The following is a 25,740-nucleotide window of genomic DNA, read 5'->3' as shown; positions in this document are numbered from 1 at the left end:
CAATGTGCCACACTGAGGTGGAAATTCAACAACTCTGCACAGAATATTTTGATACAATTTTTCTGTAGCATCTAATCTTATTAGACAGTCACGGGAAGAATTATAAAATCTGAGGAATCTGTCCAGGTAAGTATCCTGCATTTACAGACCAGTCCACATAGAGTTTCTAGCTCATTCCTAATCCATGGACAGAAGTCTTTGATGGAGAATGGAATAAACACCTTTCTTGCATTTTCAAATTCAAACCTATCAGGTCTGTGAGAACAAAAGGCAGCATCAAAATCCCCTGCACTGCTAGAAGACAAAACAGAAAACTAAAAATGGACAGAGTATGCTCCAAAACCTTTAGCATCCCCAGTTAGGATCTAAATACTTAGTGTCCTGATAAGCGCACGAATAGATAACTTGTACTGCAGCTATCATTAGGCATGATTTTTCTAGAGTCTGAACAGCAGTATCTTGAACGGATGGTGATGTGGATCCACTCTGAATTCCAAGTGTTTTGTGTACTGTGCGTATTCTGATAGGCAGTCGATGGACAAATTAACCATAAAATGCACAAATATTACCAATTACCCTATTTAAAAGGGTTTATCTGGGGCACGTCAAGTTTTCCCTTTTCCTTCAGGTATGTCTAATTTTCACAACCCTGTTGCGAACATTTCTACGCTCCCTTCTTGCGGTAAGGCTGTTATCCTAGAGGTCAAGTTACTACCAGAGTAACACAGTGAAGATCGTTACCTGTCAGTGATGTTGAGAGCATCTCTGGAAGTAGACGATGACCTTGAATGTCCAACACTACCAGTATGGGAACGTCGTCCTTTCGCTGAGGGTGTATCTAATGGCATCTCCCCCAAACCCTGCACAAAGGTGCAACCATTAATTAACACAGCTGTTAATTAACAGTTCTGCACTGCTGGAGATGCTGTGAAAGCAGGTCTGACAGCCATGCAAAGTAGGGGAGCAAAGCGCATTAGATCCCACATATCTGCAAGGAGTCCAGGCAGGCACAGGGCAGCTAATGGGCATCACCTTCCATACTGTGGTCACTCGATGACTTGTCTTGCTCCAAATGCACTCCCCCATTCCCTGCAGGTTCATTGGCTACACCTGATGGCCACTAGTACATGTTTACATTTCTCAGCTGTTAAACAAGAGCTTTTCCACATACCTTTTCACGTAGATTGCTAACAGACTCCTTAATGTAAGGCAAATCCTTGGTCGGCACATACTTTTCAAGCATTTTTTCAAAATCAGGGTGAGTCATCATAGTGAAGAGCATCTTTCGACCATAATACCTGCAGGGCAACAGACCACAACATATGCATCATAAACACAGATTTGCTTTGTAACTCTATTGATAATTATAGGTGTGTAATTCCAAAATATAAAAGTGCAGGAAGATTGCTATCTACATGGGTAACCAGACACCCTTTTCACCCTCCCACAAAGAAACTGTGCTCAAGAATCACTAGTTAATCAACAACCGAGCAAATTAATGAGAACAGTCTTCCATTTCAGCCATCTTTAAATAGGATGGTGCAGCCTTGTCAGTCAGCCACCGTGGATCCCAGTGCCAGCACTCCCTCCCAGCCTGTATCTCGTGTCTGCCCGGCAGAGCGTGTCCCTTCAGCCCCTCCTGCTCCTGCAGCCAGGCTGGGCACAGCTGAACAGTCTCGGCAGTGCTAGGGTAACGCTTTGACTCAATGATCTTAAGGGTCTTTTCCAACCTTGCTATGGTTTGAGGAACCCACAACAATTTATTGTCGTTTAGACAATTATTCTCTCACCCGATGACCCCTCCCCACCTGGGAACAGGAATCGGGGAAAACGAAGGAAACCTGAGGGTTGAAATATAAACAGATTTAACAGAATAAGACTAGATAATTAACGTTAATAATACTAAAGAACCAGTATTGATCCTGATACCAATACAAAATACACAAGAACCAGCAGAAGCCGTGCACTCCCCACAGGGACAGCCAATGTGGGACCCTGCGAGCGCTGCGGCTGCAGGAGGAAGGGAAGAGCTCAGGGCACCGGCACTGGTGTGAGGAGTTCTATGGGATCGCAGCCATCAAAGGAGAGAGAGAGACCTCCTCAGCAAACTTTCTAATTTATACTGGATGAGATGTTGATGGCATGAAATAACCCTGTTGGTAGCTTGGGTCAAGTGCCCGGGTCTCGCTCCTCCTCGTCCCTGCCCCTGGCGAGCTCGAAAGCACTGAGACCTTGAAACCCGCACACCAGGGCTGGCTATAAAGTAAATATTTTCACAAATTCGGACACTAGAGTTCTAAAAGTGCAGTTTTCCCAAGCATTAGAAGAGAAATTAGTCCTGCGCTGCTCAAACCAGGACAAACCTAAATGATTCTCTGTTTCTATCCTCTGTCGCTGCAGAGGAACACACGCTGGGCTGTGCAGAGGTTTCAGCCACCTGGAATGTGCTTATCTTAACTATTAACCGTACTAACCTTGTTTGCTGGGAACTATCCTGTGCAAACCTGGCTATTGCAGGGAAAATCCGATCAGCGACAACTTTAGTTCCAGAGAGAATCCGCTCCGGTCCCATACGCTCTACAATGTCCGAGAGGTGCTGGGCTGTGCATCTTCTCACCGCTGAATGCAGGTGGCTACAGAAGACACAGCTGCTCAGTAAGAACTCATCACAGAAGCTAAACGCTATTTATGCGCTCTACCAAATATGGTATACAAGTTTTCTTTTTTCATCTTTAGCATAATCTACAACTAGGATACTGCTAATACGCAGACACTTATTCTGGCTGTATAGAAAAGTCAGTGTGGAGCAAAGACAACTTTATTTAAAAGGATTTGATTAAATTTGATTTCACTCACTTAAAATCCCAAACTACAAGAATGCAAATGAAAAATTATATTATTTTTGTTTGAAGTCAGTTTTAACCTCTAAATGCAGCTTTTCAATTCATAAAACCAGTAAATTTCTTACTTTTAGAATTTAATTTCTAATTTTCCTTAAAATAATTGTAAAATATTTTAGAAACCACAGTATTACGTGTTCCTTCCACCAACTTTAAGAAAAACTAGTCCCGGTGCTCAGAAACACATCTTATGTATTTTATATCAATTTAAAATTAAGTAAAGCAGTATTCTGTTGACTTCTAAAAATCTTGCGGAAGTCTATTTTCTACAAAACAGGGGCCATTAAACACCTATGATGATGAAAACGAGAGGAAAGCTGGAATCAGTTTTCAAACTCGTGCAGCAATCTAACCTTTTATATAAATTCTGCTGCACCTGCTGATCCCACATGTTTTCAGAGTACACAATTCTGCAAATTCAAACTTTTTCAATTTCATTTTTATCTTTGGATTAAAAAAAATCCTACTTTGAGGACAGTTTCGCTGCACTCGATGAGACGCGTATCGTTCATTGTTCATAGGGAAAACCAGGTTTAAAAGAGGGAGCTAAGGAAAGAATGGACCTGGTAAACCACATCAGTGGCTCCCCAGCTTTGCAGTTTGATGTGAACCTCCAGCCTTCTTCCTGAACGCCTGTCTTCCCGTTTCACCCAGATCTGCCTTTTCTCTGGTTCCACAGACTACTGCTGGGAAAGCCCTCCTCAGCTGCCGGCCGCCCTGGCTAGTGTCAGTGCTGCCGTCGTGCCCATCTCGGGAGAAGGGACCAGCCCCACACTACCTCCGGCCGCATCCACCCGTGGGAAAGCAAGAACTGGGAGCCTTGAAGACCTCACTCCACGGAAGCAAATAAGCCCCTGCTCCCCACCCATGCCCGCTGCTCATGCAAAACTGCTGGAAAACTTTCTGTATGCACATAAGACCTTAGAACAATTCATACAGACAAGAAACAAGATTTTGAAGTTTTTGAAACACAATCACCTTCAGACCTAGCCCTGGAATCATGCTCTGGGACCAAGCATCTATTCATAGAGCTGAGTTTACAGCAATAGTCTTTAGAGCAGCGTCTCACAAAAGCAAACAAAAATGGTTTTAATTATTCTTGCTGGTAAAGTTAAAAACAACTTTGTAGCTGATGAAGAATCAGTATATAAGCCTACTCAGGGTTGCAAGTGTCAATACGTATGACCACAGTAGGTTTCAAACATGTTGAGCAGAAAATAAGAAAACTTTAAAAGGTCTTTGAACTGTAGGCAAACCAATAACTGTTAACTTGAATATGTAAGTTGTGGGGAATACAAACAACTCAATGTAAAGCCAAATTTAGAAAAGCTGTCTTTGTGTATAGCTGTGTCAAACAGAACCTTCCTATTTTGTACTGCAGACATGTATAATTTTTTCCCAAATTTCCACTTTTGAAAGCTAATTCTCGGATTTGCTGTTACAGCCTCTAACGAGGATAGCTCCAGATGTGCCGCAGGGGCTCTGCTGCTAATACGGCCAAAGTTAGAACAGCTGTAACTCACAGTGCCATTTAGGCCATCCACTGAAGGTCACATATTAAAAACATACGTATGCCATGATTTAGACACTGCTTTGACTGAAGTCTTCTTAGCCGTGAAGAAATTAATCCCTGCTTCAAATACTGTATGCAGACTCACAGCTCAGATAATTTTGATGCCTTAAATATCTGAAAATGCATCCGAGTGGACAAATTGGAAGGGTCAAACCTTTACGGGTCTAGAAAATGCATAAGGCTCGGTCAGCGTGTTTGAGTCTGCCACTGAAACTGCAGAGATCAGATGTAGCCAGTTATGATCACGAGCATTGCTTGTCCAAGGGTTTCTGAAGAAAAGATGGGAATTCATAAACAGACCACTTCACATGGCTTTCGAATTAAAGCAATGTGCCATTACTGTCTGCCGCTCTCAAATTCACCAAAATAACTATGTGCAGGCATGACTCACAACTAATTTAAATCCCAAGGCTGATATTTGCCTTTCAGTTTAAAGTTCAGGTAACTGTAGTATGGCTTTCAGGAGACAGAATCAATACATTCTACAACAGCCAGCTTGCCAGGAAACAAAACATTTTGAGTCAAGACTAACTCTTACGATTTGTAGCTGTGCAGAAAGTCTAAGGATTGATTTATAATGTGGCATCTGAAATATTTAATGGAAGGGATAGGCTACGAGAAATGTAGCTTATTAAATGTCATCTAAGTGATGAGAGCTAGATAAGAGACCAAGTACAAGTAGGTATATATCTAACACACTGGACTGCCTAATGGCTTCATTAAGTATTGCTGTTAGAGTGAATGAGGACAGAAAAGAAAAAGAGCAACATACATAACAGGGAGAGTGAGAGAAAGGAATGTAACTTCTACTAGAGACTGAGGTGAGCTAGAGGTCAGACGCAAACCATGCAACCAGAAATGGAGGCTTGTCATGTTTGAGGCACTCAAGAAAATAATGGCCACCACCACCATAAAGGAAAATAAAACGCAGGCAAAAAGACTATTAACCAGCCAAGTCTAGAGAAGAACAGGAAATCAACCAAGACAGCTGCAGCTAGAGAACGGTAAGTTATAAATCATCTTTCGAAATAAGTAGTAGTGCTGGAAACTGAAAAAGACAGGCATTGGATTGCAGAGCAAGTGAAGAATGAGAATGCTGTGTGCGCTTTACTAGGCAGAGCAAAAGAGCAGTTTCCTAAGAATACGATACTAACAGCGAACAAAGTTACTGAAGAGTTGCAAAATGACCAGAAAATATACCAAGCTCCAAAATCAACAGCCAAGTTTTCACATGACTTACAGAAAGAAACAGGGGGGCTGCATTTTACTGTTACGCCAACAAACGTTGCCCTGGGTAGAAGTTTTGCAGAGCTGACTTACTATATTTTCAAATTTCTGCCTCTTTTATTTTGATTTTTTTTAAAAAAAGGACTATATTTGATAGATTTAATCTAGGCACAAGTTATTTCTTTATAAAGTCTTTATAAGAATTACCTTTGCCCTCCATTTATAAGAGAACAAAGTGCACGTGCTGGAGTCACATTATTAACCATAGCCTTCAGTGCTTTGTCTACCTCTTCCCTTATAAATGTGTTGGATTCACCAGCTTTGTGCAAAAGGACTTTTACTGTATTATCTAGTTCTTGATCCATGCTCTTTTTCAGGTAGGTGAACAAATCCCCTAAACAGACCACAGCAGCTCGAGAAACACCTGAGCGTAAATTCTTGACCTGCACACAGGAAAAACCCAAACAAACAATGAATAATGTTTACAAAATATACTTTAAAATAAGTCAAGCTTAATGTTTCCCCTTGTAATTTTTAAGTAACATTAAAAGCAGCTGAGAAATAAATTTCTAACTTGATTCACAACGTGCGAGAATTAAAATATATACCCATGAAAAAGAATATTAAGTTACAATCTAAATTTTTTCAGTTCAGATCAAATGTTGGTATCTGAAGCATGAGCTGCTTTGCTGAACAACAGGCTCATCCTTTTGAGACTATCCAACAGGAAAACTACCCACAGCTGAACATTTCACTTCAGTGTATCTCAGAGCTATAATATACATATACACACATATAGTCAGTGAAATATTCTGATAGTAAAATTTAACCTCTTGAGCCACAGCCAGACTTGTTTCGTGTAGCTTTGCAGTCAGAATAGTCGCATGGTAGGCAGACAAACATCTAACAAAGTTCAGACCTTCAATTTTCTTCTCCCTATGTAAAAAATAAGATCTTTAAATCCAAAACATTTTCAAATTTTCATAAAAATATTAAACCACAGAATTCTAAGACACCAAATAACAAACCAATAAGACTGTAAAATAAAGCAATAACTTGTAATGTAGGAAATTCTTTCAAAGTGAGTCTTTCTTTTAATGTGGTAGTAGGAGTATTTTAGCACACCAGGCTCTGAATTCCTTCCTACAGTTCTGTCCACAGCTTGCACTAGCAGCAATTAAAGGATTACTTTCCTTCCCCGAGTGGAAAAGGCAGCAGCGCTGTAGCCCCATTTTGCCAGTCAGAGCCCACTGCAGCCTCACATTCCACAGAAAAAGGCGAGAAAGTACTGGTGGGGGCCCGCCGGACCACTGCTGAAACTCAGCCATCTCTGCAAGCCTCTGAAAGCTCAGCTATTAAGCCTCAATTTACAACAGTTACAGTTTAATACAGATTTGGACTGAAAAAACCCCTTTCTTCTTTTTCTCCTGTATCACTTGCAATCCTCCTCACTATTTTTCACATTATGTCCATTTTGCTGGTTTTTTTTTTTAAAGCAAGTGATCAAAATAAATGCCTTCCACATTGCGTTCAGGTTGTAGACAGATGTTGACACCTACCAGTCCTCATCAGCTAGAAGCGTCAAGGCTTCTGCCAGCGCCGTTTCTGGTTTTGCAAAGGGCTGCAGTTCTGAGGGGTCCATTATTTCTGGGCTGTGAGTGACTGATGGGGTCCGGTCCTTATAGCGTCCTCGTGCCCCAAGAGACATTTCATCTGCACAGCGGTGAAGCATAACAAATAATTAGCATTATCTGAAGAAACTAATTCATTCAAGGGAAGGAAAGATAGAAAGTTTGGGGTATAGACTGCAGCTACTGAGGGACCAGGTTTTCAAGACGACAGTTACATCCACAATCATTCAGCATCTCATTCAGGGCAATTAATTTTTTGCAAACAACCACCACTTCAAAATCGCAAACACAAATGCAGTGGGTTGTTTAATGTAAAAATAGATGCAGAACGTGCTAAATCACAGTGAGGTAAGACACAGTATGGTAAAATTTAATGAGACATTTCAAAAATTCTGAAGACCTTTGACCCTCATCAGAATGAGCCACTCGGAAAAGATCTCTACCGCCCATTTTCAAGGCATCTCAGTGACAAAATGCACAAGGAAACGTTTTGCTTGGAGAGAGAAGGGGTTGGAAGAGAGTCGATTTGCCATTTATACATTACATCATTTAAGTTTCTGAGCAAATAACAAATCTTCTCATGTTTCAAACATCCTCCCAACAAATTAAAGGTGAAAAATGTTTCAAGGGGGCAGTGATGAATTCCAATCCCCTCCACCACCACCCCAAAGTCCTCATCTTCCAGAGCGCCTTGGGACTGACCGCTGCTTAGATGAATCATATTAAACCTGATTGTATTTTGGAACCATCCCACTTCACATATTCAAATATTTTAACTGTCTTTAGTTTACTGTAGCAGCTTACCAGAATCTAGCAAGGCCGAACATTTTGTCTTCTTCAAACTGGATGTTCTTTTTAACGAAGTATTCAAGGCCGCGTTTTCTAATGACAAAGATACATTTCTTGATGATGTTAATATATCCGCATAGAGATTTAACTCTAGAAAATAGAAGGACAAGTCCAAACTACAACAACAACAAATCACAAAAAGGGAAAAAACTAATATTTACAGTCCTAGGTTGTCTTCTGAAATTTTTTTTAACTGCAGTCTTACAAGTATTTCCTACAAGCACTTTACTCTCCAATTTGCATTATAAGACTGTAACAAATGACTAAAGAGTAAACTGTAGTGTAAAATTAATCCCAGTAATACCTTATGTCCCATGAGGCAGTCATGATTTTTGGTAATTATCAAAAAATTTTACTTTCAGCAGCATTTACTAGCATGTTATTCATTTAGACAAACACTAAACCTCACTTTCTGTTGTCATTTTCTCTGGTTCATTCAGTTTAAGTCTTTCCCAAGGGTATTCTTCCTTTTCTTCAAGGTCTTTGACTTCCTGATGGTCTTTATAACTCTGTTCCTTCTCTTCTCTTTTCTTCCGCTTCATCTTTTCCTGGGCAGATTTAGACATGGTGACTTTTATCTGCAGAAAATTAACGCACCCATTATGATACACAATAAAATACAATGCACAAGTTACCCAATAACTTGTTCTTGAGACTGTCTAAGGTAAGCATGTAAAATTACTGTTTTCCCCATTATTCTACAAAGCAAAAGGCAATAATTCATATAAATATTACATCAAATCCTGAAAAGAGCTGAATGTGTGCTTTCTGCATGATAAGTGGTCCTATAGGCAAAGAGAAGCAACATTCCAAGTTTAAACACTTAAGGGAAATAATAATTAACTGTAAAATATCTGAATAGTTAGAGGATTAAGGTCTAAAAGAAATGGTCTTCTATTTCTCTGGCAGTGTTGTGTTGTTTCCTAGAATTTTAAGTAACAAATACAGAGCCTACGCTAACTCACTCACATTTAAGCACACAGGGGTTTTTTAAACAGTGGTCTTTAACAGTGTGACCTCTGTGTGATCCTTTTCTCTTATATGTTTAAGACAATTAGGGTTCTTCATGAAAGCTCAGTAACACTTAATATGTTCTTCCATTTTCTTCTTTGAACTTGACCCTTCCAAGTATTCAAGCCTTCAGTGGCAATCAGAAAATCCAGACACTGTTTATCATTAGCTTAAAGTTTTAGTAATCTTAAAATTGGAATTATTTTATTATTTAATACATAATACAACGCACTCATTTTAAATGCTTTCAGAAAGACTTGTGATTTTTGTTTCAAATTTTTTAAAATCTGTATCACTACTTCATTCAGAAAAATCTCCCTCCATTCAGTAACAGACGTAAATACTACTCGACAAAGCAGCACCACTCCTCATGAAGCCGTACTACAGGACAGATATTCAGACGGTATTTTTTAAAAAAATTTACAAATGGAGCCAGATTAATAATCTAATCCAGAAAACAAAACATGCCCAAACTCAGGCAGTTCCTCTCCTTCCACATTTCTGGGCGCTGTGGGGGTCAGAGGGCATTTTCCAGCTCCACGCCTCCTGCAGCCCTTCTCCCAGGGACATCGTGTTCGGTGGGGACGCTTCTGACGTGGCAATTTGTGGCTACAAAATATGCGGGTGGAACCCAAAGAAAAAACCAGGAGAAGCACTGTGAGGGCTATGGGATGCTTTGGCGAGTGAGGTGCAGATCCCAGCACAGCACAGTCTGACCAGCACAGGAATTGCACCGCGCTCTCCTCCAGGCTCGTGCCGTGGTTACTAAGATTTTGGGAGATGGGTCTTTCTCAGCCGTTCCTGCTGAAGTTGTTATTGCATTTATAGAGAGGTGCACACGTATGTGAGCAGGAGCCCGAGCCTCGGTGCCTAACATTGTACACTCAAATAGATTTAGCTCAGACAGTAACCTACAGACTTGGGCAGGAAATGACTTTTTTTGCACTCACTGCATCCCCAGTAAATACACAGTTGCTTACACAAAAAAGAAAAGTTCCCCTAACAGAGACCAAAAAATGATCTAATATTTTAAGGTTTAATCGATAATCATTCATCCAGGATAGCAAAACTATGGTTCAGTGCTCTTCTCTGATTCCAGCATTGCCTTGAAAACGGGTCTTAGGATCAGCTACTGAAGTACTGGCAAATACTGGTGGATCTATACAGTGCTTAAAGAGATCCTCATACCATTGGTTTTTTTAAATCTAAAATACCACCGGACCAAAAACCAATTTACACAGTCCACTTAATTTGATATCAACAGTCTTGGTACTTGGTGCCATTTGTAATGGCCATTTGAGATGTGAACACTAGTTTCCTATGCCAAGGCCAAATTTATTTCCTATGCTGGTACTAATCAACAAGTGACATAACAGTCCTGTTATATTTCAGCTGCATGGACAATCTGCAATAAGTCACCTTACTGACAAAACGTAGCCCATTCTTTATTTAACACTTCTTAGAAAAATAACCACAGAATGGTTTAGGTTAGAAGGGACCTTAAAGATCATCTAATACCAACCCCCTGCCATAGGCAGCGTAATACCCAACCTAATGCTGAATTACAAGAAATTTCTGGTTTAGGCTTAACATTCTGCAAACACTAGAATAAATCAACGTGTTCTCATTGCTGTTTGCAACATGGTTAAATAAGCAGTCAGAGCAAAAATCTGCGTGTAGTCAACCAGATGTTGATAAATTGTTAATCCAGCTTTAGACTTCACCTGGTAACGGAACTCAGCGAATAACACCAATAAAAGGACTTGTATACTAGTGCAAGTCACCTGAGCTATGAATTTATCTATTTTAATCAAAACAGATTTAATCAAAAAAATCTTGTTTACCGTAACATAGAGACTACAAAACTATAGTCAGCTGTATTCACACATAAAAACAGGAAGGAAGACATAAAATGGTTCTGAAATTCTTACCTCCTTTTCATTTTCAACATGGAAATGAGACGCACTGTTCTGCGGGACGCTTCTCCCGTGGATGCCTGATGAGGGCTCAGGCTCCTCCTGGCCAGCCTGGCCATCTCCATTCGCTACACACCCTACGGACTGGCTGTATGTTCGCGCAGAAGGAGGACTGCCAAAAACACCTGAAAGGCATACCATGTTGTGCCCTCACCAAAATAATCCTCTTGTTCAGCAGAACTTAGTAAAAACTAAAGGAAACCAAAAGTAATTCAAGAAGATAAAAACATTGCTATTATACTATTAGTGCCGATTTCCGCTCAAAAGTATTCTCGCCGAGTAGGACAGATGCACATACAGGTGTGCACCGGGCTAGAGCCACAACTCAACCCTCACAATTTGCTGCCATTCTGTGCCGGAATGGAACAGCATATCCAGTAACTGCAAAACTTCCAAGCATAATTCCTTTTGTTCCCATAGGAACTGGAGATGATCAAAATCTAAACGTTCTAAGGAATCTACTTCTCCTTTTCCCACTCTATAAAAGTACACTTTCCCTCATTTTAAAAACATGACAGGAGACCATTTTGGTTTTGCAATACCTTTACCAACAATTACAACTGCATCTTCAGACAGGACACTTGGTGAAATGAAATCTAGATTGTTCATCTCTGGAAAACCAGACATTGACTCTGCAAGCCCTTAAAATAAAATAAAATAAAAAAAAAAAAAATCACACAATGTAAATCATGTCGTTTATGCTTTGGTACATGTTGTATTCTTCTAAAATGTCATCATACACTGACATCTGAATTTATCATTTGTATGAATCAGTACGTTCTCAAGTTACTGAAGTTAACAGGATTTACTAAATATTGATACCCTCAAAATCATGGTAAGCATATAGCAAATAAAATTTCTGCCAAAAGATCAAAAAGAAAACCTATGTTTGTAAGAGGATTTTTAAATAAACTGATTCCACTGAAAAAACCCAGAAGTTTCTAACTCACTTGGTGGAAGTGTAAAACTGTTTCTTATGTAATTCAGCACAATTGAATCAAAACAGAATTTGCTAAAATATTTTTTCTCCAAGCAGCACTTAATGCTGTTTCTCATGTAAATTAGGAGTCCCCCAAATTCTTCACCAAAGTGGATGCCACATTATGTACTTCTATATTGGCTACACTAGTTGCAAATATAAATGTACACAGAAAATTCTGAGGTAGGGAACAGTAGCTCCTAGGATGCATTAAAATGACACAGTTAAAACTGTAATGTAAAGTACAGTAGTTTAAGTTCTTTAATTTTAGCAATGAACAAGAGAGTAATTTAAAACCACACTTTTACATCTCTTCATTTATTCAGAGTGAGATATATAACAATTTGGTCCTCTGTCCACGCCATATACTATCACTTGACTTTTAATTTTAACTGGCAGTCGAGTTTCAGTTAATGTCAGGAAAAACCCCAACTTGTTAGTGCAAGTATAAAGACTAGGAAAGAGGTAATCAAGCTAAACACCTGGAAAGGTATTTTCTACAAAACCTGTTTTAAAAAAGGCTATTCACAGCCCCAGTTTTTGCCATAAATGAAGCTCAGATGAACAGCAATGTAGCAAACTCACAAACCTTTTGCATGCTTAAAATTTCTTTGGTGCTCCGCATTTTGACTTTTAAAAATAGTACGTGACACTTCTCCTTGCTTCTTCTCCTCATAATCTCCACATCCATTGCCACAGTTCAAACGTTGGCCAACTATGCTAACATTAGAAGTCCCCTTATCATCAAATGCTAGCCACGCAAAAGGAAAAAAAATCAAATATTAAAGAAAAAAAATCATTTTTCCTGTGTACAACAGGATTCTCAAATAGTTACATTTTCTGAAATTTTTAAACTCTTCAAAAAACACAAGAAAGCTGAAGGAGGAGCCACAGAACAACTGACCCAACTGACGGGCAATCCAGTTCCCAGGACTGTACCAGGGCAAATAATGTATTTGGAAGCAGCCACCAGAAAACGGTATAATCAGAGAAATGTGTCTCCTTTTATGACACAGCAACAGCCCTTGTGGGCAGGAAAGAAGTGAGAGATGCCATGTATCACCCCAGGTACATGTGTGCAGAGCAGTTACCAAAAGCTCCCTTCTCCACACAGAGGGGATGCATCAAGCAGGGCTGTGCTGCAGCCTGTCTGGGACCCAGTACAGCCCGGCATTTCGCCCCAGCAGCTGGATAATTAAGCAGCATCCTGAACTCAAATAAAGGTCAGCAAATGGGAAGCATACACGCCTGAGTTCCTTCTCACCTGCAGTACTGCAGTATAATTTCAATTTGACCAAATAGCGTCTACCAATTACCTTTTTTGAAGGGACGCAAGCTCATTGAACAAGTAACAGACACATCAAGTGACCGTTCTGCTCCACCAAGGAAGCGAGGTACACATTGATATGCACAGCGGAATACCTGCGCTGGAGTTATGTTCTGCCACATTCGGGTCTCTGCCTCTTGCTGAAGATACTCTTGCAGGTTGTGATTTGCTGCCAAGTAGTGGAAAGGTGTCTGACCTGTTAAAGTATAAAACAAAATTTTTATAAATACAATCCTACATACTAGTCAGAGCCCAGTTAAATAACACTTGTTAGCAAAGACATCAATAGATCTCAGTTTCTCCTCCCCAGCAATAGTTGGTCAGTAATAAAATGGAAACAGTTCATGATTCACCATAAGAAACATCTACATTGTTGTCGTCTTATCACAGAAAACCAACCCATTCCTTCTTCAGTTTCCGAGCTATAATAAGCAAACATTATCCTTCCTCTTAACTCATTCTCCTTCTTACTCATTTGCTTAGGCTATGGTTCACATACCTTCTATGGCAGGCTAAAGTCTTCATGAAATATTTACTCCCCCTGGCAGTACTTCACTAACTGCACTGCGTTACTATGGCTGCACAGGGGAACTCTTTCACATGAAAAGCCAGCACAACCTACAATAATATAATTAAGCAGCTACTGTATACAGCAATGTCTTTTTAGACAGGAAATAATTCACATATAAAAATCAAGCTATTAAGCAAAGCAATCTTAAATGAAAAATATGTTACAGATGTCACTGCCTTTAAGATTTAACTAAGACCAGCAGAGACCGCGGGTGAGAATTCCAAAGCAGTGTTAACATCCCAGTTCCACTCACGTTGTTCTCCTCCTCTGGGGGCCTGTGGACACAGGGGAAGTCAGGGACTCCTGGCTGTAAACCCCGCTTTCGCTGCAGGAGCCCGTGCCAGGGGAGGAAGCGTGGGAGGGGGAATCCACAGACAGATCCAGTTTAACAGCAGAATCAGGGCTTTCCAGATCTGAAATGTTGCTGCTTAGCTTTGCCCTCTTCTTAGCTGCACTGTTTCGTAGAGATCTGAGTGAATTCTGCATCTAAACAGGATTGAAAACAAAATGATAGGGTTTATTCACTGCATAGGGAAAAAGCTTTTTTAAGCAAAAGAAAGTATGTTTCCGAGTGTTCAATTCCCGGGAGTTCAGTGCCAATGCCTCTGCTGGGCAACGGGACCAAATATTTATATAGGTTATGCAGGATTATAACTGTGCCTTTCACTGTTTTGCTTCACAAGAATAAACACGCTATTAAACATGAATTCCCAGAGACACTGTACCCTAGCTTCGTTTTGCAAAACACAAGAACAGATTCCTAGATTCCTGCAAAAGTAAATCAGCCGCCCTTGTCTTTTTTAATAGACTACAGGAAGCGTCTGATGGCTGCTAACACGCATGACTGGGAGGTCAGGCTTTTCACATCTGAACTGCACAAAGATGCAAAATATGCAGGAGGGAATCCTGAAAACCGTGCCTAGCAAGCAGAGCTCCTACTCAAATAAGCAGGAAAATCTCTGCTGCATATTCTCTCCTCTTTTTACCAAATACATTTGATGTAAAAAAATTCTTCCCCTACCTGTTTAGCACCTAAATTACTTTCAGTAGCGACTCCAGGATGGAAGATCAAGACAGTGAGGCAAAGCAATTAAGTCCTACTGCAACTGCTCTCAGATCCACAGGGACTAAAGACAGGATTTGAACTTCAAACACTGTCTGTGAGCTGTGACCAAAATACAGACGTGTTGCATGGGATCATGCAGGGAAGATCATACAAAATGCCATCGCGTGTGACACCTCTGCCTCTCACGTAATCAACACTGCAGCAGTGTCGATTCGTACTGGTGAGGGTAGTGTGGATGCAGTTCCACCTCCCCACCACCTCCTGAAGTAATCCGCCGTGCCTCTGCTGAATTTTTCTATGTTGGGCACTGGTGTGGCTGTTTGCTATTTCTCAAACATCAGAGAGACTTGAGCAACAGAGTGAGCGACAGGGTCCTTCAGCAGGCACTGGGCACACACTGACACACACACGGGCTCCATGCACTGGGGGATCCCACCAGACAACCCACGCAATGGCCATCTCCAGCTACGCCAGCTGCAGAGTATTTCATGGACCAGTAAAGGGAAATGCTACAAGAATTCTATTTAACAAGTCTCATGGGTCACAGAAAGTATGTATTTTTAAAGGTATTAAATATTTCAAATATTTTTAAGTCACAGGTTGATTGGCATGCTCAAAACACTGCCCGCAGAATACACATAACTGGCCCAAATTATTACCAGTGGATTTCCATGTGCAGGAAGGACGCTGACCTGCCAAGCTTAACACCAAACGGGTCCGTGCCATATCAAACGGCTGCAGGTGACACCACACTCACCCAGCTTCACATCAGCTCTTCGCATTTTACTCCATGAAAAGCCGACCGAATTCTGCGAGAGCTGGGACAGGCCAGATGGGTATTGAGGACAGCGTGGGTATTGGGGACAGCCTGCTTCAGCAAAGCCGGGAGGCCGAGGACGCTCCCGGCCTGAGTCAAATCAGTTATTCCTTATTTTGTACCCTTTGCTATAACTAAAGAGAAGATTACTACTTAAACCTGGCATGAAATTTAACATGAATTCCAGATAATGAGGACAGAAGCTGTATAAAGGCCCATAGCTTTGCCTGGGTACGACAGAAACTGAAAACGTTATGGCTTTGGCTCTGAGAAAAACAAGGGAAATTAAAGTGTCTGGAACACACAAAGCGTGCTTCAACACTCGTATTTATTGCTTGACTTAGCTTCTATCAGACACCCAATGGTACCTCATTGAAAACCTGCTGTACTGATGAGAGTGTCACGAAATTTAAGTCAGAAACACTATTTTCTGGCTCTTGTTTAGGAAAAAAAAAAGCTTACAATATATCAACTGTTAAAAGCGTTTTATGTCACATCTAAACCAACCTCTTCTTGATCCACCTCCTCGTCATCAACACCGAGCTCCGAAAGATCAGCCGCAAGCTTCCTGTCCACTTCGTTCAGCCACGTGTCCTCACACTCCTGCTTTCTCCACTTTGTCAGCTGTAATTCCACCCTGTCGGGCAGGGGGCTGGCCAGGCGGGGAATCGGGGGGACGGGTCTGGCCCCGGCCAGGCTCCTACTGGAGGCCGGGTGTCTCACCAGGGTAGGTTTCAGCTGCAGAGGAGAATGTTTCTCCTGCACGTTCTCCCCTGAAGAAGACACGAGCAGATGTCAGTCCCTGGGAGGGGTGGCAGGAACACAGGACTCGCCACAACAAACTTCATGGCTCGTTTCTGTATCACACCAGAAAACTCCTTGTACAATGAAGTGAGCGTTAAAAAACATACTTATGCGCACAATTTTATTTACTATTATAAATACATTTCAAGGACATGTTGTTTGGCCAAGTATGAGCAAATCTGAACAAAACCAGCAAGAACATAAAACCAGCTGTACTGAGTTGGGCAAAAGGCCTGTCCCCTAACAGGGTAATTAACCAACTCGTTGGTTTGTAATTGCAACTGGGGCATTGCACAACCCCCACTTCCCTGCCACTGTAGGTTTTCTGACCACTGCTTCAAGCCGCTCAAAATGCAAACCTGAAATCCGTTGTCATTATACTGACAACATTCCTACCTGTATTGTCTCCTGACTTTGGACTGAGAAGCTGCTTCTGTGAACCAGGCTTAGGCAGTCCTTCAAAGCTTTTAAGAGGCCAGGAGTTGGAGAAGCTCATGGTACTGTCTTGTGACTTCTTTGGAGAGTGGGCTGGAGAGGAGCCGTGCTTTGGGCTGCTCCTGGGTGACGGCAGAGGGTAAGAGGGCAGGATGAAGGCTCCCTGGCTTGCACTAGGGCCTTGGAAGGACATGGTATGCTCTGCTTGATTGCAAAAACTTCTCTGGGTCTTGCTGGAAAAATTTAGGCTGCCACAAACTGAGCAAAGAAAAAGAGAATGGTATTTGTGGCAATTTGCCTCTTTTAGAGCTCCTATAATAATAATTTACAACGAAATAATACACCTTCTAGACAGTCAAAACTGAAGGTCAGCATTTTAACCAAGCAAACAGACAAATCAGCTTATTTCATTTTCCAAATTGCACTGGCCCTCAAAATATCAACTTCCTTTTTCTTCATTTGATCAAATGAGTTTGAACCTAAGCTATTTTGCAGTCATGTTTTGAAGAGATATTTTTAAAAAACGAATGATGGAAGTAGATTGAACATGGCACATACCTTTGTCTTGTTGACAGTTATTTAATCCCAAAAATTGTAAATCAGAGTCCACACTGCCACTTTTCCCACGTGTCTGTGTGTATCCAAGCGTTCCACATTTCCCTGAAATTTGCGGCTGATGAGAGCCCATAGCACCTTTCAAAAGAAAAACACAAATAACTCGATAAATACTTAACATTCAGTAATTCAATGAGAAATGGGCAATAATATTTAACAGCGAATTAAGGCTCTACCTTTCAGTGCAAAATATAACTCCTTTGAAAGTCTTTAATTCAAGAGTTTCTAAGCAACCTCTTAATGCTCTTGACAGGCACGAACTGGAAAAACGGTTGGCTGTTCTTGCAGGGCACTTTTCCAACTGAGAATTGTAGGGGGTCAGAAGAAAAACCCAGAACAATCCCCTCTTTGGATATATGCCAATAAAGGGAAGACAACACCTTAAAAGCCCCAAACGCAGTGAGTTTCTTTAGCGTGATGTCACTGCTAGCACAGCAGAGAGCAAACTTTGCATGCCACATGTGTCAGCGCTCCTCTGACAAAGCCGCGAATACAACCTGCTGCCAAGGGAAGGGAATAAATCAGGTCTGGTCTTGCCCGCTCTTTTCACATGCCTTTTGGCTATTAAAATCCAGATCACTGAATCAATGTTGCTAGTGTACATTAAGTGGAACACCGTACCTACAGTCTTCTACAGACCTGGTTTTGAAAAGCAAGACATTTTTCATTTTTTTAAAATGAATCTTTAGAGCTCGCTCTTCAGCCAGCTTTCTACCCTAGCTGCTTATACAAGGCAAAAAAGGGTAATATGCAAATCTAGAATATTTATGCCCTGATCTGCTCTCCTGAAGAGACCACCATACATAAATATGACCTTCCCAACATGCCATCCAGTTTATGGTACTTCATTCCCTGCTGCCACTATCAGCTAACTCTTGACAGCATACTTTTTAGGATAATAACTGCTATTCTAGACAACAACATATTCCTGCTCTAAAGTCAGTAAAATTCTGTGTCTCCTCTTAATTTACTGCTTTATCTGCAATTCATGTTGTATTTTACAGTGTGAAAGAAGGTTGGTTGAATTACTCTGTTGCTGATCTACATGGTGCTTCTTTTCCCTAATTCCACAAAAGCACCTTCTGTTCAATACATCCCTTTACACAACCCACTAGTTCTTTTTGGCCTTGCTGTCTGCAAAACCAGCTGATTTATAAACTCTCTGGGGTCTATCTAAACTAGTGAAAATCTGGAAAAGAGAGGTCTCAGTCCTGAGCTGGCAGACACTTGTCCAGGGGCAGGAGCGGGATCGCTGCCGCTTGCTTCAGCTGGAGACACAGCCCTGTGCCCAGTGCTCAATTCTTCTTAGTAAATGAAAATAAATAACAAAACAAACAATCAACGAACGATAAATAATGCTCACGAAGCTACAAATTCATGCTCAGGTTCTTCTACATCTATTTTGTAAACAGCAGATCAAACACTTTTCTGTGTAAATACTCACCAGCACAAACAGAAGAATGCTCGGAGTTAAAATCTATACTATTCTGAAATAAATTCCTTGAAGCTCTTTTTCTACTAAAAAATAACTCATCACTGACTGGTACTCCTTGAGGGGGCCTTAACTTTGGAGAATGAAGAAAATCATTGGACGTAGAGAACTGCAGGAAAAAAGGAAAATAAAGAAACATTCACGTGCAGGAAATGAATGCACAAGCCTTTTCGGTACAAACAGCAGAAATACCCGCGTGACTTTGTCACCTAGACCCCACCGCAGCCCAGAGCTGTTTGTTCGCAATAAAGCTCCACAAACCACTGTCAATATGTTTAAGAAGACACAACTGATGGAAAATAGAGGTTTTTCTTCCCAATCACTTAGATAATGAAAAGCCAGAGAGTGTGTACGTGAGCTGTATCTTCCACCCACAGAAGAGAATGGGATTCATCATGCATATACCCGCAGAGAAATGAACAAGGAGAGCAAAAAGCAGAAAGGCTCCTATAAAAAGACGAACGGAGCGCAGGGCTGGTGGCGGTGGGGCAGCGCAGGAGCTCGCAGCTCCAGCTGTCCCTGCCCCAGGGACCCACTGCCCGGGCAACCACAGGGGTGGGCAACGGGAGCCACGGAAGGCACCGAAGTGAGTGCCCATGACCAGAAACCACCTAGGCATGGGCAGATGCTCCGCTGCCATATTCCATGGTGGGCTGTGTGCCCTGTGCCAGAGGTGCCATGGCATGGCGAGGAGGACAGAGGTGTCCCCAGCGCCATGGGTACCCGCGGGGCTGTGGCACAGTACGGGTGACTTCGACCTTGTCCCCCTGCAGCTACCTCGGGGCAGGTAACTGCCTAAACCCTAACCACTACCTGAATTTTAAAAACAACTAATTCTGTTTTCCAACAACTATTTTCCAGGCCAATGGGTCAAAACCTCAGACCCTTCACACAAAAAAACTCAGAGAATTTTTTTGAAACCTCGCAATGTAGCACAGAGCGCCGTGGCTCATCAATACAAACTGCCTGACCTCCTCTGTTAATAAAAGTCAGTTGATTTTTAAATGCAAAACATGCTGACGAACGTTTTCTTTCCCCAGCTGCCTGATACTTCAAGTATTTTAAGCATTAGAAAGCATTTTAATTGGTTTCCAGTTCTCGCCCTAATACATGTTGACACTATTCACACTGAAGGAAAAAAAAAAAACCAACAAAAACTGGTAGAGAGTTGCACAAGTTGTCAATTTCAAAAATTAAACACTAACATTTTGAATTATGTGCATTAAGCTATGTTAAGTGTTTAAACAGACAGCAGTTACTTGAAGTGTGAAAAAAGCATGCTTCGGATTTACTCTAAAAGCTGTACCTGGTAACATCTTGTACTTGCACCTTGTAATGAGAACCAGTTATAATTAAAGGAAAAATCTGAATAATCTACATACTTAGCAAAGAAAAGATCATGCTTTAAATATAGGTTTCTTGCTTTCTGATTTAAGTAGTAAAATCAGTAATTTAAATCATTTCCAGGCTATATTAACTCTGCTCTCCCCTTTCATAGACAAGGCTCCACACTGAGGTCAAAAGAGAAGTCTGAACAGAAATGGAAATATTTATTCAGTATTGGAAAATTAAGCCTAAAAACCTCCGTTAGTTAATATACTGATTGTGTGAGTGTAGAATTTGTAGTCTAACGCACATATAGGACACTCATTTATAAAAATATCTATTTTTAAATCCACTGAAGATCTCAGTTCACCACAAAGATGGATTCTGAAACTGGGAACTCCACACAAACACTTGCACTATGAAACCGCCGCTCTCCGTTAGCCCGTAATTCACTTTCCCCTCACTTCACAGCCTGGCCCGCACAATGCAACCTGTGTTCGCCAGTGAGAAACCAGTAACGGCAAACTGGGCAGGGACACGGCACAGCCCACCCTGCGAAGCAGCTGGTGGCCGGCCCTGCTCAGTGCCCGCGCACAGCAGAGAGCGCGCCGTAATGCCACAGACTACAACGCCAAATGACTGGGTCAAATAAACAGCAGCTAAATGCTCTAATATCTTGATGAGGTTTAATTTCATATTTCATATTTAATGGGTGTTCACAAAAGCATCACAAAATTAAGCATGGCCAGGATTTAAAACTTGAAGCGGCACAGTCATGAGACGATTAGCATGGCTATGAGCATATTCTAGTTGTTTTTAGATCATTATAACACTTATTTTGTCACATAAGATCTTAAAAATAGATTTTTTTTTATGGATATAGAATATAGACAAAAAGCTTTAAGAGCTTCTGCAAAACCTTCAGGTCCCTTCCAAGTAAAGAAGATTCACAACATGTTAGCACACGTTAGCAAGATATAAGCCAAGAGAAATTAAATCTCCCCACCCTACCAATGAGACTCCTCCTGAAAAAAATAATTTTCACAATTCAAACTTTTAAATTATGTACTTTTAATTCTGCTCCTTCTAACACTCCTCTCCCTTAAAAAAGAAAAAAATTAACTCACACATAGTACCTGTTAGCAGTAGATAAACAAGTGAAGCAGCAATTTGCCTGTATTTCCATTTAGTGCTTTAAAACCCCAAGCGGTTCCCAAAGGGGCGGCTGCTCATCCCCACACCAGGCGCCAAGGTACACAGCGACGTGGCCACAGGCTGGAATGGAACAGCCTCCTGTTCCTGGGAGGGCTTTTGTGGTTAAGAAAAATGGCAAAAATTTCATCTTTACTTACAAAAATGCATGCTGCAATTCAGTGTTCGGCACTGCATTTCGTGTGCTCCAAGCTCGGCAGATGTGATCCACGTCAGCTGCAGAACAAGGCGAACTCTCCAGTGCGCAGCATCTTAAGCACATCCACCAAAATGCTCAAAAGCTTAAAACTTTACATAAAATCTTCCTCCCTGAAAGCCAGTGCTAATGCAGGACCCGCCTTTTTAATTGGCCTTCAGGGATTAGACTCTCACTTAAAACATTTGTGAGCAACCGCTCAGTTCAATGCATACAGCAGCGAGTGACAATTTAAGGAGCCTTGCTAGAACATGGATCATCTGGATCCCATTTTTAATGAAAATGGCAGCAGGAATCCACCAGGTAGGAAACACTTTAGCAAGACCAGAGCAGGGATTAAGAAGTTTCACGAAGAATAAGAAACAAGTTCTGATTGCTGGATATACAGCAAGAACAACAAGTTAAATGACAGGAGTGGTGGTGGTAACACTCCACGCTATGCCGGCTTTTTATCGCCCAGGTACCCTGAGGAACACTAACTTTACTTTATAAATGAGAAATAAGAACAGCAGCGGAATGGGTGAAGTGATTTGTTCCAGCAGGTGAGAACTTGGCACTCCTGCGATCAGCTGGATAGAAAACATCGCTTTCGATCTACACATCTTTCAGTGCGTAAATGAAAGTCCTACCTGTACAAAGTACTTACGCCCTATTTTTCCATACAGACAAAACAATATATGCAGAAGGAGCAAGTTGCACAACGTTGACATGATTGTACAACTTTGCTCAGTTGCTGCAATCCCAGTTACAGGAATAAAAACCGTCTGCTTTCTCATATAGAAATTATAATTACAGCAATTATAAATTTGCTAAACACAGGCATGCAGGGTGGTGGCAAATAAATGCAAACCTAAAACTGCCAGATTTTTCTCTGAAGTAGACGGCAGATGTTGGCAAAAGGATTTCTCAAAAGGTTTCAGGTTCATTTAAATTCCACTAGTATCACCAGTGTCAGAAAACAGACATCCACCACAAGAAATAGTACCTTGGCTACCACAGCCCAGCCCTGGCGAGTGACCCAGCACCGACAAACGCTCAGGTCTTACATCCCCGTCCCAGCTGAGCAGTGGCACCGGATGAGCTGAAAGCTCCTTCTAATCAAATACCCAGTGGCCACCTACAACCTGCTCCCAGGGAAGAGATCGACAATAACGCAAATATATAACGTTATCTCCCCAAAATACTCTCCCCGCCCCCAGAAAAACCATGGTTCCCACCCCAGAGGCTGACACCTCAACTGCCAGTGGAAGGGCAGCGTTACCCTGCGGACAGGTCAGCCCGTATGGTCCTCTAATCCTCGCTATCGCTGCGGAAAACAAAGAGCATTTGTTTCATAAAACTAATTTCCCAGATCGTTTGAAACTCACTAAGGTCTCCATGAAGTCCAGCTATTTAGTTCTTTGGTTATCAGATCAGTATGCAAATGGGGAATAATTCCACACACATTGCCAAACAGCGCAGTTCTGTGAAACTGCACGTATTTCACGTTTACTTTGCAACACGGCTTAAAACTTCAGTAAAATGTTCAAATGCTCTTGCTTCCCCCTGAAGGGCACTGCTTTCAACAGCAGGTACAGGGACCCAGAGCACGTGTGTTTCACAGGGGAGAAACACGAAGGTAACTCTTATCCTGCAGTAACTACTGGGCATGGGATGTTTTACATCCCGCACACTACATTTTCAGGGCAAACACAGGCAGGTTTAGGTACCAAAAGCCCAGCGAGGAACTCCAGCACAGGCAGCCAATTTTGTGGCAATCAGCTCATTCATGTTTCAGCAGGGCAGCGCAGCCAGTGGGGTCTACGGAGTGAGTAGCATTTAGGTTTCTAAAAATTGCTTTTGTACCCCAAACTGCGGAGTGGTTTTGTTCCGATAGCTTGCTTAAATTGGACTGGTAGAAGATGAGGATTAAAAGGGGAACAGAGGGTTGCCAGTGCGGTGCTCTTAAACTCCTTTGTGTGACCTCTCACCAATGGCACAAGCCATTGGAGAATGCAACATGTCTGGTCACAGCAGCTAATTCCAATTAGTTAACGTCAGCACCCAGAAGACCAGCAGATCATGTCAAGTCCTAATGAAAACAACATCAACATTTACTTCAGAATAGGATCTGGTCTGGTTCAGATTGCAATTGTTTACACTTTCCAAGACTAAATCCAAGCAACACGAGCAGACACAGTACATCAGTGTCTCCAGGGAGAGAATGCTCACTTCAGCACCTTCAGACAACTCAATCCATTGGATTTACAGATAACAAACCGAATATCACCAGCCTGGCTCTGCCAGCTTGGACTAGAAATGAATGGCACCTTACAGAAGTACAAAGGAAAATACTAATTTATAACCACCCTGTGTTGCCAAGTATTTCCTACATCTAGCAAACAAAGCGTTCCTCTCCTCACCTCCTCATCCATCTCCTCATCTAGCTCCTCCTCAACTAGCAAACAAAGCGATGCTGTTACAAGGCTCCTCTAAGTACATGCTTCAGAATGTAAAACTGCAGGTACTTTTTTTAAAAAAAAAAGTTACCATTTTATTAATTTAGCTAGAAAACAGAGAAGCTTCAGCCTACCGATGCAAGCCAAGTGGTGACACCAACTACCTGTCCCATGTAAGGAGGAGGAGGTCAGGCTACTCCAATTTGGCTTTGGAAGAGGGTCGAGTCAAAGGCAGAGCCTGTCTGGTAGCTTTGACAGATGCATGGAAATGGAAAAACTGAAGTGCCATGAACAGTTACTAAGCTGTAAGCCTTCAATATCCATATATAAAGCACTGAAGCATAAAATCGTGCACTTTAACCAACCGACACTAGTTGTCAGAAATAAGACTCACAGATGAAATAAAGACTGGTATAAATACTTTATTTAATGACCTTTTTGAGGAGCGTGTGCCGTATTTTGTAAGCGCCCGTGAAGGCAGAACACTGCTGAGCTGTCACTGGTGCAAAACTCTGTGCCTGCGTGACTTATCCCAAGTCAGCCGCAGCAGTGGGGCATGGTGGCTCCTCGGGTGACCAAACAGTCCCGCTGCACTCACCGCATCTCTCTGGACACTCTCTGGCTCCGAAAGAGACAGCTGGAGGCACTGGTTTCCCGAGAAAGGCCCTACAGTGTTTACCTGCCATGCTTTCTTCTGCTGTTACAACTAGGGAGAGGACTCTTTTCTGAGCGCAGAACAAGGGCATCCCCTGGATGTCAAGGCGGTGGCAGTTCAAGCCTCTCTCACTTTAGAGCTTCTCACTAAGGGGTGCGTAAGGCTGAACATAACTACGGTCTCACGCTAACCTACAAACTAAGAGAAACTCTGCGCTTGCATCTCTAGTGCTAAGCTAACCATCATTAGCTGGTGACATCTTCACCGCCCAAGGTGGCAGCCACGCGTGTTACCACCCTCACAGCTGGACTTTGTGCAGGACAGACACGCTTGGTTATGTTCTCGGCAGAGCCAGATCGCCCTTCTGAATCCTGCGGCATCACTGGCAACCGTAACTTACAGATGGGCACGAAACAAATCCAGTTTCAAAGGACTTCAGAGGTTACAGAGAACTGTTTCATCAAGAACCCAATTTAACATCACTGACAGAAGCTGCATTTAAAGACAAACCCTTGAAGGCAATGTGCTTTACCTACATTACATTTTTAGTACACATTAACTTACACATGTTTTACCGCACATCTTATCTGATCAGGAAAGTCTAGACATGGCCTTGGACAATCACTGTGTAACATGACCC

The 25,740-nt window shown here is 41.8% G+C and overlaps 1 protein-coding gene across 4 annotated transcripts in view; it reads right to left on the bottom strand.

Annotated features, from left to right (window-relative positions):
- The window catches only part of TOGARAM1 (TOG array regulator of axonemal microtubules 1), a 36,300-nt gene that overhangs the window by 4,525 nt on the left and 6,035 nt on the right, over positions 1 to 25,740 (bottom strand). For 3 of the 4 annotated variants that reach the window (XR_008466169.1, XM_054200022.1, XM_054200020.1), the window contains exons 2-18: positions 19,226 to 19,382; positions 17,725 to 17,859; positions 17,128 to 17,424; positions 16,435 to 16,700; positions 14,298 to 14,530; positions 13,569 to 13,669; positions 12,736 to 12,897; positions 11,710 to 11,808; positions 11,123 to 11,292; positions 8,590 to 8,758; positions 8,136 to 8,270; positions 7,260 to 7,413; positions 6,531 to 6,636; positions 5,908 to 6,143; positions 2,475 to 2,633; positions 1,172 to 1,298; positions 742 to 860 (exon numbers count right to left, since the gene is read on the bottom strand). Coding sequence is in view for 3 of the 4 variants with exons in the window: in XM_054200022.1 (XP_054055997.1) it covers positions 742 to 860; positions 1,172 to 1,298; positions 2,475 to 2,633; positions 5,908 to 6,143; positions 6,531 to 6,636; positions 7,260 to 7,413; positions 8,136 to 8,270; positions 8,590 to 8,758; positions 11,123 to 11,292; positions 11,710 to 11,808; positions 12,736 to 12,897; positions 13,569 to 13,669; positions 14,298 to 14,530; positions 16,435 to 16,700; positions 17,128 to 17,424; positions 17,725 to 17,859; positions 19,226 to 19,382 (2,825 nt within the window). In the remaining variant the exon portion in view is untranslated. The remainder of the gene's footprint in view (positions 1 to 741; positions 861 to 1,171; positions 1,299 to 2,474; positions 2,634 to 5,907; positions 6,144 to 6,530; positions 6,637 to 7,259; positions 7,414 to 8,135; positions 8,271 to 8,589; positions 8,759 to 11,122; positions 11,293 to 11,709; positions 11,809 to 12,735; positions 12,898 to 13,568; positions 13,670 to 14,297; positions 14,531 to 16,434; positions 16,701 to 17,127; positions 17,425 to 17,724; positions 17,860 to 19,225; positions 19,383 to 25,740) is intronic. The other variant, XM_054200021.1, reaches the window with a different exon arrangement.

This window comes from Rissa tridactyla, chromosome 4, assembly GCF_028500815.1.
Source record: "Rissa tridactyla isolate bRisTri1 chromosome 4, bRisTri1.patW.cur.20221130, whole genome shotgun sequence".
In the NCBI taxonomy this organism is placed as follows: Eukaryota; Metazoa; Chordata; class Aves; order Charadriiformes; family Laridae; genus Rissa; species Rissa tridactyla.
The sequence above is the reverse complement of the archived record's forward strand: the minus strand, read 5'-3'. Positions and strand labels throughout refer to the sequence as shown.